This window comes from Thamnophis elegans, chromosome 2, assembly GCF_009769535.1.
Source record: "Thamnophis elegans isolate rThaEle1 chromosome 2, rThaEle1.pri, whole genome shotgun sequence".
Lineage (NCBI taxonomy): Eukaryota > Metazoa > Chordata > Lepidosauria > Squamata > Colubridae > Thamnophis > Thamnophis elegans.
In genome coordinates, this window is record NC_045542.1 from 64,179,314 (window position 1) to 64,192,654 (window position 13,341).

Genomic DNA, 13,341 nt, shown 5'->3' on the forward strand with positions numbered 1-13,341 from the left:
TCATTTTCAAGGAAGATTTGTCCATTGCTCCTATATGATGCATCTATATGAAGTACTGTTATGTTCCTACTAAATCCATTTCCACTATCTTTAATGCACTTTAAATAATTAGTGTTAAATCTTTTTTATGTACGCTCATGAATTAGATCCCTATCATCTTTTTCCTGCTCTGCTCCATGCCAATTCATAGGAAAAGTAGGAAAACCTAGCAGTTCTTTAATTTTCTCTTTGCCAGTACTGAAGAATGAAATAATGCACATTAAAAATCAAACAGTATAGAAGTCCAAACTACTCCCTTGGGTAAATTTAATTAAGAAATATTTGTCTTTAATTTAGACTAAATCCTAAAACTTTACAGACTTGCAAACTCTTCTAGTTTTTTCCCCAGCCATTCACACCAAGAAACACATACTTCAAGAAACTTTCTACCCCACCTGAAGCTTCAGCCAATGATACTCACCAGACGATTTGCAAGGGAAATGGTATTTGCAGTGGCTTCTGCGTCTTGCTGACATTTCAGCTTCTCCACCGTGGCTTTCTCAAATTTGGCTGTTAGTTTTGCCAGATTTTCATTAAGGTGCTACAATTGGGGGTGTAGGGGAAAGGAGGAAGCCATATCACACAACATAAATATCATAAAGAAACACAATCTCAACATACGCACCAGTACATTGTAGCCTCTGATTTAGTTGGCACTGGAATTTTTGCTCAAGAGGCCATTCAAAAAGTGAATAATTTCATTATTAATAAAATAAGTCAACCAAGTAGATTCACTTTATGGGGAAGGTAGCCTACAAGGCCATTCAGCTGTGAACAAATATTTAAAACCTAGAGGTGTTAAGCTGTTAACAGCAGACAACTAGTACTTATCTGCACTGTCAGGTTGCCCCATCATAAGTATGGGCCATCAACTGTCTCTGGAGGACAAGAACAGATAACACTGTCCTCAGCTTGCCTCATCCCTGCCCACTATAAATGTGACTTCTGCCAGTGTTTTTTTTGTTTTGCATTTGAAATAGTATTTCTTGATTTAGGCCAGCTGAAATGTAGCTGTCCTGTTTCCCTTCTCACAAATGGACTGAAGACAAATTTACATGTCCTAGGATAATGTTGCATAATCCAATCTGGGTCGGTCACTGGGACCAGAGGTTTAGTCTTCTGAGCTTTCAGACTCGTCTTTAGGCAACTTTTCTCTTTTTCTTTATATCTCTTCTGATTTTAATTTTCTTCTAGGCAAACCTCTGTACTTTGGGTCTGCACAGGACATCCCTCATCTCAGTTGCTCAGTTCACCTCAGTAAAGATGCTGCAGCTTCTGCTATAGGCCTTTCCTAGTAGCACACTTGATTAACATGCAGAATTGCTCTCATTTGAAATCTAGCAGAAACATTTTTATTACATTTTTTTTTCTGTTTCTCTAAACTGTCTACTTTTCTCCCAGGATCTTTTTGTTTTGGCTTGGATATTGGGGGGGGATTTGTTTTTTAATAAGTCCACCTATGTAGTGGTTTATCATTTTTCCTTCTATCTCAAAAAAGTTTATCTCTGTCCCACAAACAGTCCAAATGAATAAGTAAAGCCCGTCTACCTCAACCGACTGGAAAAATGATTGAAGAATACACCAGAGGAGCTATTTAAAAAGCAGAACAGTACAGTCTTTGTTTACCAACTGACTTGCACAGTGACTGTTCAAAACTATGAGGTGCTAAATAAAAAAAACTTTGCAGCCAATCACAGCATCCCACAATCACATGATGACCATTCGTGTTCTTTGCAATCAGCTTGCAAAGGCAGAAATAAAATCATAAGTCATGGATATATGATTTTCTGCTAAACAATTGGATCGTTTAATGACTGGGCTGTGGGACTCAATTATGGTCACTGTAAAGAGCTATTCGTAAAGTGGGTAGTTTAATGGGTAGTTCAGGGAAAACATAATAATTTAAAAAATCTATTAGTGAAATTCTACCTGCCATGAAAATATAATCACTAAACACTAATGCCATGACAGACCTTATGGAGGCACAGCTAGGAAAAGAAAGCCGTATTTTAAAGTTGGTTGCTGTGCCTGCATTTAGGTGCATTTTGATATTTCACCTTTATATGTATGTTTTTAATGCAACTTTGCATACATTTGGCTGTGCATACACATTTATAAATTTATGCATGTCCAGTAAGAATTGACCAAAAGAGGAAAATGAGAAGCAATTGTTTTCCTGGCATGGAAAACTCGGGGATCACAGCAGCAGGAAAACCTCACTATGAGGACCAGAGTTGCTGGAAGACTGGATTGAACATCTGGTAACTCGTTGCCAAAATTTCCCCATCCGAAAGAATTTTCTTCAACTATTTTATAATCTGGTGACCATCAACCCAGATGGACATCAGATGCTCTTCTGAGGAAATGTTTCATCTCTCTAGCTACCATTCACCAGTATGCATTCAACACAGCTTGCTTTGCTTTTTTCTATTCTTAACTTCATAATATTTCTACCTCTGTTTCTATCAGGTTAGACACAAGGAAATTGGGGATATCTTATAGCTTTAATAGCTGTACAGAAATAAAATATTGGCAGGCGTAGCTTGTTAAGTTACATTGTCCTTTGCATCTTCTACTGATTTCTGGCCGTTGATATAAAATTCCAGACATAAAAGTGCATGTATCAGTACTGTTTATAGCCTGAGTGAGCAAAACTGCTCATGGGAGTTATTTAGAAAGCCAAGCGGAAAGGCTCATGCAAAAATGGCTCTATTAGCTTTATTTCAGGGGCTGAGAAGTGGCTTTCACAATGGGTCTCCCAATCTCTATCGCTCTAATTGATCATTTTTGCTACTTCACTGTAAAACAAAAGCAGAGTGTTCCCAAATTATTTAACTCCTGTGACAAAAGAAGTTAACAATTGATTTTTATCAGCCTTCACACCAACAGCTTAAAGTTAAGTGCCTCTAAATCATTTTAATACTGCTTGAACAATACTTGAGAAATAAACTTGAATTTGAAAAGGATATGTACTTTGTTAGTAGCGTTTGGAATGATTATGAACAGAATTGTTCCTAAAATCCCAAGCTACAATTTCTATAAGATAAATGTCCTTCCTCCCTTTCTAAAAGTACATGTGTGCACGTGTCTGTATGTGTGCTTGTCCAGTGTACAGTAACACAGATGCAAGCATACCATATAAATTAGCTCTGTCTTAAAACGTGAAGAAGCTTCTGACTTCTTCAAGCAGGACTCTTATTTGTGAAAAAGGTACGTTTGCACCACATGAAAGGTCTCGTGTTGTTATACAAATGATGGCCCCTCCCTAACCTTTCCTCTGTACCAGTGGTGGGATTCAAAAGTTTTTACTACCGGTTCTGTGAGCATGGCTTGATGGGCCTGGCATGGCTTGGTGGGCCTGGCTTGGTGGGCATGGAATGGTTTGGTGGGCGTGGCTTGGTGGGTGTGGCTTGGTGGGCGTGGTTTGGTGGGCGTGGCAGGGAAAGAATACTGTAAAATCTCCATTCCCTCCCCACTTCAGGGGAAGGTTACTGCAAAATCCCCATTTCTTCCCAATCAGCTGGGACTCAGGAGGCAGAGAATAGATGGAGGCAGGGTTAGTCAGAGGTAATATTTACTGGTTCTCTGAACTTCTCAAAATTTCTGCTACCAGTTCTCCAGAACCCCTCTGTACCCCATCACATCCCACCCCAGATGCTTCAGAAGGAATTCTAATCTCCTGCTCCAGATTTGGGCGAACTGAATGGAAGATTCAGTTGGGGAGGGGGAGGAATATCTGTTCAACTAAAGATATCAATTCTGCTGAAATTCAGCCACAAACGCTTTGCTTAGCCTGGTTGACAAGTAAACAGCCTAGTAGACAGCCTACTATCAAACACAGTAGGAACAAGTATATTGGTTTCTACCTATCATGTAATTCTTAGAGTCACTAAGTCTATGTTTATAATACATAGATTTGATTTAATTTTAAGTAAAGTCAAAATCCCACTCACAAAACTAACAAACGTAATAGCCAACTCTGTGAAAATATTTCATGATCTTCCCTTCTCTAACATACATCTTAACTACAAATACTATAGCAATAATTTCCAAAAGCCTTACAGCAAAACCTTAAGTGTCATTAAATAATCAATCACCTAGAGTTGGGATTGCTCACCAAATTGCTCTTGAGGCTGCAAATAATTGGAACTTTCTCTATGGCTGATGCTGAAGAATTTAAAATGTTAAGTCTAAAAAAGGCAGAACAATTTTGTGGTCAATTGCCACCACTTTTCTGGTCATTTTATGCTGCATTTTAACTACTCAGAAAACTCTTAACTTACATAGTGTTTACTTCATGATTATTATTGTTTTAAAAAATTACTAATGTACAAGTATCACCCAGTTTTAAAATAAGCCATGGTACTTTCTTTAGGCAAAATGCAGGGTGTTTTCCTCCAGCAGCTATTTATGCAAGAAGCCCATGTTTAAGGCTCTAGACAGTAACATATGCTAAGAATTTCAAGGTGCAATGCTGATTTCAATTTGCACTTGTTTCCCGAGTTGCTTTTTTGCATTCAGACTTACTGCAATTTTGGCCTTGATGTTAGTCAGCTTTTCCTGGGCGTTAGCAAGCTCAGCATTGGCTTTGTTGAGAGCCTGGCGCTTGGGCTCGACATCACAGTATACATTGTAAAAGCGCACAATGTTGATGACCCAGGAGCAGAGCCCAGAAGCTGCATAGGACTTTGATGCCACCAGTTCTGGGTTGAAGTCTGGATCCTGAAGATAAGGTTGTAAGGCTCGGAGGGTGTTCTCATGTATATTCTCTTTGTTGAAGTGAATCAAGGATTCTAGGAAGCCGTCAACCTTGGCCATGGCCATCTTAGCTGCTTTCCAGCTCCTGTCCTTGGGGACTTTACCACCTGAACCCATGAGTACCATGACGGCAGCAGTAACATTGCTGACAGCAGACGGTGGCGATCCAAATGACTTCAATTCTGTCAAATTGATCTGAAAAGGAAAAGAAAAAGACCAAGCCTGTGAGATGAAAATGAATGGGTTTTTTTTTCTCTTACTTTTCTGGTAATGGAGTAACCTCTAGAGCTATTAATCGGAGAGAGAAGCTTTGAAGCCTGGGATGGCACTCTGCATTTTAAATATTATGACTCATGCTTTGTAAAGCAATGAATCCCTCTAGTGACTTGGGGCCATTACCCGCTTGTTAAGTGTGAGAACCAATCACATTTTTTTTGGCATTTCAGCCAAGTTGCAGGACACTGAAAAAGCCCAATTAGATTTCAGATTTACATGATATGGAAAAATAAGCATAACCAGGAAAAGATCAGTCTGGCCTGAAATCGACAATGTATGTCTGCAGCTGCAGGAGGAGTTTAAACATGGACCTTAACTGAAAATTCTCAGAGAAATGTCTGCCTCATGAATCTTTAGCCAGTATCAGTTAAAGTGATTTGAGTCATGAAGCATACCCTGTAGCTGCAATCATACTGGGAATAACGCATCAACAGCAACAAACCACATAGTGAAGCTGTTTCGTGCCTATTCCCATGTACTTTTGATGAGATCAATCTTACTGGCTGACCAGTTACTGAGCACAACTAGGATTCTTATGTGAATGTAGGCTTCGCCTGGCAAGATAACAGAATATTTACTATGTCATGCTCTGACTTCTGAATCCATCTTCATACAATCAAATGGTATATTATGATTTGACGAACTCAAAAGTATCTTAGGATTTGCTGACAAAATGTTTTTGACCAACTAGTTTATTTGAGGGGAATATTGAGAACCTGGATACTGAGGAACTCCATTCTCCATGCGTGGTCAAGGCTAAAGTATCACTGAGAGGCACCGAAGCTCAATCCTTCTGGTGAAATCTATAACAATTAAATGTACTCAATCAGACTAAGTTCTCAAGTCCTTTGTAAAGTCTTTTCTTGCTTGAATTTGTGTGTTTAGTTTCTTCCATTACAGAACAAACGTTTGGCATATCAAACACATATGTGGCACTGAAACTTTGTCAGAGCTGGATCATGCAACATACTGACAAAGAAGCCATTGTAAAAACTCTTTATGTCCATATCAATGCAGTTGGTTCCTGCTTTTCATTAACTCCAGTAAAGCTATTAAAAAGAGCTTATCATTTCAATATCGGAATATGACACACACAGTATTTCTCTAAAGCAATTAAAAAGAAACATTCAGCTGAAAATGGCTTGGGTAAGACCATTTCTGTCACACAATGGCAAGTTCCAAAGCAGAATCCTACCCACTACCCATCATGGGACCGACCCCAGAGTTTGCTAGACAGCAACCTTAAGAGAATGCAGATTTTTAAAGCCAATGGAAGCATTAGTATGGACCAGCTATTATGAGCAAATGCTATCACATCAAACCAAGAAGAAAGGCATATAACATGCTGCCATTCAACAGACATAAAAAGTCTGGCAGAGAAAATGACACTCTACACAAGGATTCTTACTCTGATACTCACTGGACGTTGATATTTTTTTTAGAAAAAAATAAAACATTTTTAATGAAATCCATTTAAAAAAACTGCTTTTGACCTGAGTGCCAGGGTAGGTTGTTAAAGAGTTTAGAAGGAAATCAAAGAATTTGAAGAAGCCACTGAAGCACTGAAATCCATTCTATTTCTGTGCATTTAATTTCTGTTTCTTAAGTACAGTATATTATTTGACTCAAATTTCTTCCTGCTTTTTTCAGGCAATTTTACTAACTTAAAGGTAAGATAAAGGTTCCCCTCGCACATATGTGCTAGTCATTCCCGACTCTAGGGGGTGATGCTCATCTCCGTTTCAAAGCCGAAGAGCCCACACTGTCTGCAGACGTCTCCTTGATCATGTGGCCAGCATGACTAAACTCCAAGGCACACAGAGTGCTGTTACCTTCCCACCAAAGGTGGTTCCTATTTTTCTACTTGCATTTTTACGTGCTTTCTAACTGCTAGGTTGGCAGAACCTGGGACAAGTAACGAGAGCACTAGGTTACGCAGCACTACAGATTTGAACCACCCGACTGCCAACTTTTCTGATCGATAAGCTCAGCGTCTTAGCCACTGAGCCACCGTGTCCCATTACTAACTTACCAAGGCTTATTTCTGTCTTCTAGAGTAAAAGCTATCCAATACTACCTAGTATCATCTATAAATTTGTTAGTTATTTCCGGCACTTCTTTCATCCAAGACATTAATAGAATTATGTAGAAGAGCAAAGGATGCAAAATTGAATCTCAGTGCCTCCCTTGATAAAGAACCTTTAGTGAGCATTCTTTGACTACAGTTTTCAAGATAGATAGATAGATAGATAGATAGATAGATAGATAGATAGATAGATAGATAGATGGATGGATGGATGGATGGATGGATGGATGGATGGATGGATGGATGGATGGATGGATGGATGATAGATAGATGGATATGGATATGGATATGGATATGGATATGGATATAGATATAGATATAGATATAGATATAGATATAGATATAGATATAGATATAGATATAGATAGATAGATAGATAGATAGATAGATAGATAGATATAGATATAGATATAGATATAGATATAGATATAGATATAGATATAGATATAGATATAGATATAGATATAGATATAGATATAGATATAGATATAGATATATAGATATATAGATAGATAGATAGATAGATAGATATATAGATAGATAGATAGATAGATAGATAGATATAGATATAGATATAGATATAGATATAGATATAGATATAGATATAGATATAGATAGATAGATAGATAGATAGATAGATAGATAGATATAGATATAGATATAGATATAGATATAGATATAGATATAGATAGATAGATAGATAGATAGATAGATAGATAGATAGATATAGATATAGATATAGATATAGATATAGATATAGATATAGATATAGATATAGATATAGATATAGATATAGATATAGATATAGATAGATAGATAGATAGATAGATAGATAGATAGATAGATAGATATAGATATAGATATAGATATAGATATAGATATAGATATAGATATAGATATAGATATAGATATAGATATAGATATAGATTAGATATAGATATATCATAGTGATTCCATCCACCCTTTGTTAATCAAATGCTGAAGTTATCAAATGGATGCAAAGTACCCATGTAGCCAGCTGGAGAATATAACAATCCCCATTCTGAACATGCTTGCTTGCTTGCTGGATTCACTTGTTTGTTTAGTTATTTTACATTATTAATAACCTACCCCAATCCTAACGGAATCTGGCTAAGAACTGTAGACAATCATACATATTTGAATAGTATGGATACTGCAAGATACTAATTTGTAATAATTTGGACAAGCAGCAGCATGTTGTTTTCATTATAAGCCTGGAGGGTGTTGCATTGATTGGTTAGGGTCAATGTCAGCATAAATCCTTTTCCCACTTCTCACCTCATCAGCAATTTTCAATTTAAAAACACCTGAGTGAACTTTTAATGGAGTAATAATATAAGCAGTGCATTGAACAATGTTTAAAATGGAAGACAATTCACCCAAGGTCCATCATTCTCAGCCAGTTTGCTAAATATTTGTGAATCTGAAGTCCCAGTATATCTACTGGGACACCATGGTGGAGAAGCCAATTTAGGTAAAGTCATTGCCCAAGAATTTGTCTAAATGATTTTAAAGAATTATGATCAGAGAATTGGACCCGAGCTCTGAGATTTCATCAACTCATGTGGATCTCTCAGTGATCTTGGGTTAATCCATTTCAGTTCTTTTTCAATAAAATGGAATAATAATGAAAAATGCATTGAGATGGAAAATTATAGTACGTATCATGTCTACACATGCAAACTTTTAGACATTTTAAAAAGCAGGTTAGAGGAACAACATTTCAAGTAAAAAATGTGCTGCTAGTTTGACTATTGGACGCATCATCCCTCACCCATCAAATTGTTCCTTCATGGAGCAGAATAGAGGAAGGATCATTTGGTGTATAATTTTCTTCTCTATTCTACTACTTCTCTAGATATAAAATATTTAAATGCAAAACAAACAAAAGCCATGCCTTTGGGACTGTCCATGCTAATTTTCCACACAATTGTTTTCAGTGGTTCTAGAAAGTTCCGCCCCTTTTGATATATAGATAATGCATACATTGCTTGCTAATCATCTCTTGCTTGCTCCCTTATTTCCTCTCTTCCTCCTTCCCCATCTTTAATGTTTTCCTGATGTTTAATAAATAAAAATCAAGCTATAGTTTTGCTAGCTGAACTGAGTGAAATCTATGCTTCCTCTGATCTAGATACAGGGATTGGCTAGAAATCACTAGAAGTAAAAATTATCCACAGCAATTTTCCAAAATAGACAATAGCACACAATCAAGACCGAATAAAGCACTTTACAGTCAGTGAATTCAATGAATTTTGTTGCAGGTTGACTGAAATCTGTGAGAAAGTAAAGACCTCCTTTCAAGTCCAGCTGCAGTGAGTATTCATTTAGTTTTCAAATAGCTATATGCTTAAAGTTACAGATATGTGTAAAGAACCGTCTCTTGTACAAAACTGTAAATGGATGCCACACTGCAATATGAAAGGTTCTTTCTGGGATACAGCTGTTGCATACTGCAGCTGGTACCAAAAGGTGTTGCTGCTAGCATCTACACATTCATATTGTTAATTCACCTGGATAATACATTAACAAAATCAGAAATACAGCAAACTGCTGTCTTTGTGGTCTTAACACAGATGTCACCGTTCCTTGCTAGAAAATAAATGGAAGTGTTTCGGCTCCAGGTAGGCTCCACTGTCAGATAAATCACCCCAACTTTTGTTTGAGAGTGGCATTGCCAGAAGGATTTAGCTGAGATACATTTCAACACATTGTACTTGTAACTATTTTCCACCCGCACAACTCCATTTCAGGCAGAGGAGTAATTTAACAATACCGCTCAAACAGCTTTCACTGTGGGACTTCCTATATTCACCAGACATGACAGACGTACTAGAGTTCCACAGAATTACTGATTTAAGCCCAGGATCTTGGCGACTGCTGCCATTGCTTAATTCATCTCACACTGTCCACTTCTGAAGATAGTAGGATTTGGAGCATGTTCTAAAACAGGGGTGTCAAACTCACGTCATTATGTCGGCATCATGTGACATATTGGAATTTTTCCTCCTTCGCCAAACCAGGCAGGGGTGTGGCCAGCATGTGACGCATCTAGTTTGACATCCCTGCTCTAAAACCTCTTTCATCCTCTGGTCAATCAGAAAATTCCTAGGAAGCCCATGAAGGCAGCAGGTTTCTCTCACCATTGATAGCTTCATCTACCATAAATGTGTCCATCCTCCTTTAAAACCTCATAAAGGATAGCTCATCTGCAGCATTTCAAGCTATTGCAAGTACAGAGGAGATGAAAATGTCTGCCCTCTTGGGCTCATGTGCAACATCATGACCTAAGGAGATCAGGAGTGGGACTTGGTTTGATGCCACAATGCTGCTGTCATCACTCTGACTTCGCTTGTCTCTTTTTTACACTTCCTCCCCACCAGATGCCACTGTAACTGACTGAGATGTGAATCTCCATTCATTATCTTTCCTAAATCATAAAGCTAAAAAGATTTACATCCTACTCCTTTATTATACAAAGCATCATTGCTTTGTATTCTGTTTCTCTGATAATTCTCTATTGTTTCTGTCTTCTGAAATACAAATAAAACTAGGCCTAGATAGAGCTTCTCCAATGGTTGGTTCGATGCTGTGGTGACCATTTAGAAGTTCAGGAGGACAGACATATTTTGGGGAACTGGGGGTGGGGGGGAGGATTCACATTTTTCAGTAATTGGACATTCAAGTTCTATCTAGGAAACTAGGACTTATTAAAGTAAGTTTATTATTAAGTTAAGATGTAACCTGTGCAAGATGATTTTCTGTAAATCACACAAGCCAAGGGGGCTGATTGCTATATTTCGAGTGAAAAAGCAAAAATCTCTCAAAGAGGAAACAGGATCCTAGAAATGCACAATTGGCTATGCAAATATTATTGTTAGGAAAATTCTGTGTTCCAGACAATGGCCTACACTACCTTCACTACCTCCGAGAAGTGACTGGATATAGTACATTTTATAAAATGCTTGGCAGGCAGCTTGCCATTTTCATCAGGGTGGGATCAGACCATAATAAAAGGGAAGAGGGGCCAAAACTGGGGCCAAGAAAAGAGAAAATTGGAAGAGGAATGAGAAAGCCTCATCAGGGACCAGACTTCTGCATCTACAATCCAGGTGGCAGTTAGTGGTACTCAGGTGTTCCTGTACCAATGCCCAGAGTAGGGGAAGTAAACAACTAGAAATCCTACTTTGAGAAGACAAATACGAAGCCAGGTGTGATGGTATGCATGATTGGCACATAGCAACAGAAGGCCACAGGAACAAATCTAAAAGAAAAGGGAAGGGGGAGTTGCATTTATGCATGTAAAGAAAAAAACATATCCTTGTATAGAAATATGTGAATCAGAGCACGGTAAGTATTTAGGTTAGAATAAAAGAGATGGGGGAGGAGGCAATCAGATTGTGAGAATTTATTATAGACCACCTGGGCAGGCAGAAGAACAGATGAGGTCTTTCTGCATCAGTTGGCCAATCTTTCAAAAAGGCATGCAGTAGTGCTAATGGGAGGTTCAGTTATCCTGACATCTGCTGAGGATTTGCCAACAAATTATTCTCTTTCCTGACAACAACTTCATTTGTCAGAAGGTGGAAGGAAGAACAAAGAGTTCTCCTGCCCTGGATCTAAATCTCACCAACAAGGGGGGGGGGGGATTGGGTGAAGAAGTGAATGTGACTGCCACCCTGTGGGAAAGTATTATCCTCAAAGTTATGGCATCAGATTGGAAGAGGAAGTGAAGAGAGTCAGATCTGTATATTGGATATTAGAACAGCAAATTCTGAAAATTCAGAGGGAAGCTATTTCAAATCCAAATTCTGAAGGAGAAAAGTATCCAGGAAGAATAGGATGTTCTAAGAAATCAGATCCTGAAGATGCCATTGCAAACAATTCCTATATGAATAAAAAAATGGGGAAAATATAATAAGGCCAATGTAGATACATGCAAAACTCTAAAAACTTTGAAAAGGGGGGGGCATGCTTAGAAATGGGGGGAAAGGCATATCATACATAAAGATTACGAGGTAATCTCCAATGCCTGTAGAAACTTTGTGAAAAATGTTAAAGCTCAGAATGAGCTGAGATTTGCAAGAAATACCAAAGGTAGCAAAGAAAAAAAAGAAATAATTTGAGTTTGTTAGAAATAATAAATCAAAGTTGAGAAGGTACATTGGAGATGGTGAAAAGCAAGATCTTCTTAACTACTATTTTGTGTCTGTCATCCCTCAGAAGGGAGCCCTTGTAGCAGATATTTTGATCTATTGCTCTGACCACTTTTGTACTCAAATTTCAGTTTCCCTATTGTACAATCTGTTTGTTAAGACACTGAAGTGGGCCTCAATTTTTGTAACTCAGTCCTACATTTATGCTTAATGACAATCCTTTTGGTGGTCAGAAAATGCCTTGATGCCTTGGCATGGCATGGCATGGCATGGCTTGGCATGGCTTAGCTGGGCATGGCTTGGCATGGCATGGCCTGGACTCATCTCATCTGGTTTGTGACGTTCCTGCTTAGTAGATCCCTTTCTGTAATCCAGGGCTGGCCAAGTTTCTTGACATTTCAATTAAATGTGCTAGTGAGGATTTATCTCCCCCAATATCATTCAGTTATGAATAAATAAACATGAGGCTGAAAATTATGGAGTTGTGATCCCCATATCTAAAAGGCATCTGTCTGGGTAGAAGCAACAGTATTCCAGTCCTAGGATGTCTAGCAGGCATTGTCTTCCTGACTTTATTTGAACTTCTAATAGCATCATCCAGATGTCCACTGTGGGCCTAAAAGGAACTTAGACTGAAATAAGCCAATAACTATAATAGTCCAAACATGTTTTTATTTTGGCATTAATTTTTTAGCCAAGAAAGTATCTGCAGCAGGGTACAGATTCCCATAAAGCAGCAGGGTACCAAAGCCAGGTGAGAATATGAGGTGGGCGATCTTTTAAACAAACTGTTTTACAAAGCATCAGAGCATTAACAAGAAACTATTCCACACAGGTAGCAGTTGATTCCATTAGTTATGATTAAATTTATTAGATAGCAGTACAACTGCATGCTAAGCAATTGAAAGCTAAGTCCAAGCAATCTATTTCATTACCTCCTCCCCCTTCTCCTTTCCTGACAACCTGCATTTTTCATTACTTTTAGTTAAAAAGCAATGCTGATAC

The 13,341-nt window shown here is 38.0% G+C and overlaps 1 protein-coding gene across 1 annotated transcript in view; it reads right to left on the bottom strand.

Annotated features, from left to right (window-relative positions):
• Positions 1-13,341, bottom strand: part of DNAH9 (dynein axonemal heavy chain 9) — a 224,102-nt gene that overhangs the window by 77,912 nt on the left and 132,849 nt on the right. The window contains 2 exon segments of the mRNA XM_032239026.1: positions 461-580; positions 4,567-4,992. Coding sequence (XP_032094917.1) covers positions 461-580; positions 4,567-4,992 — 546 coding nt within the window.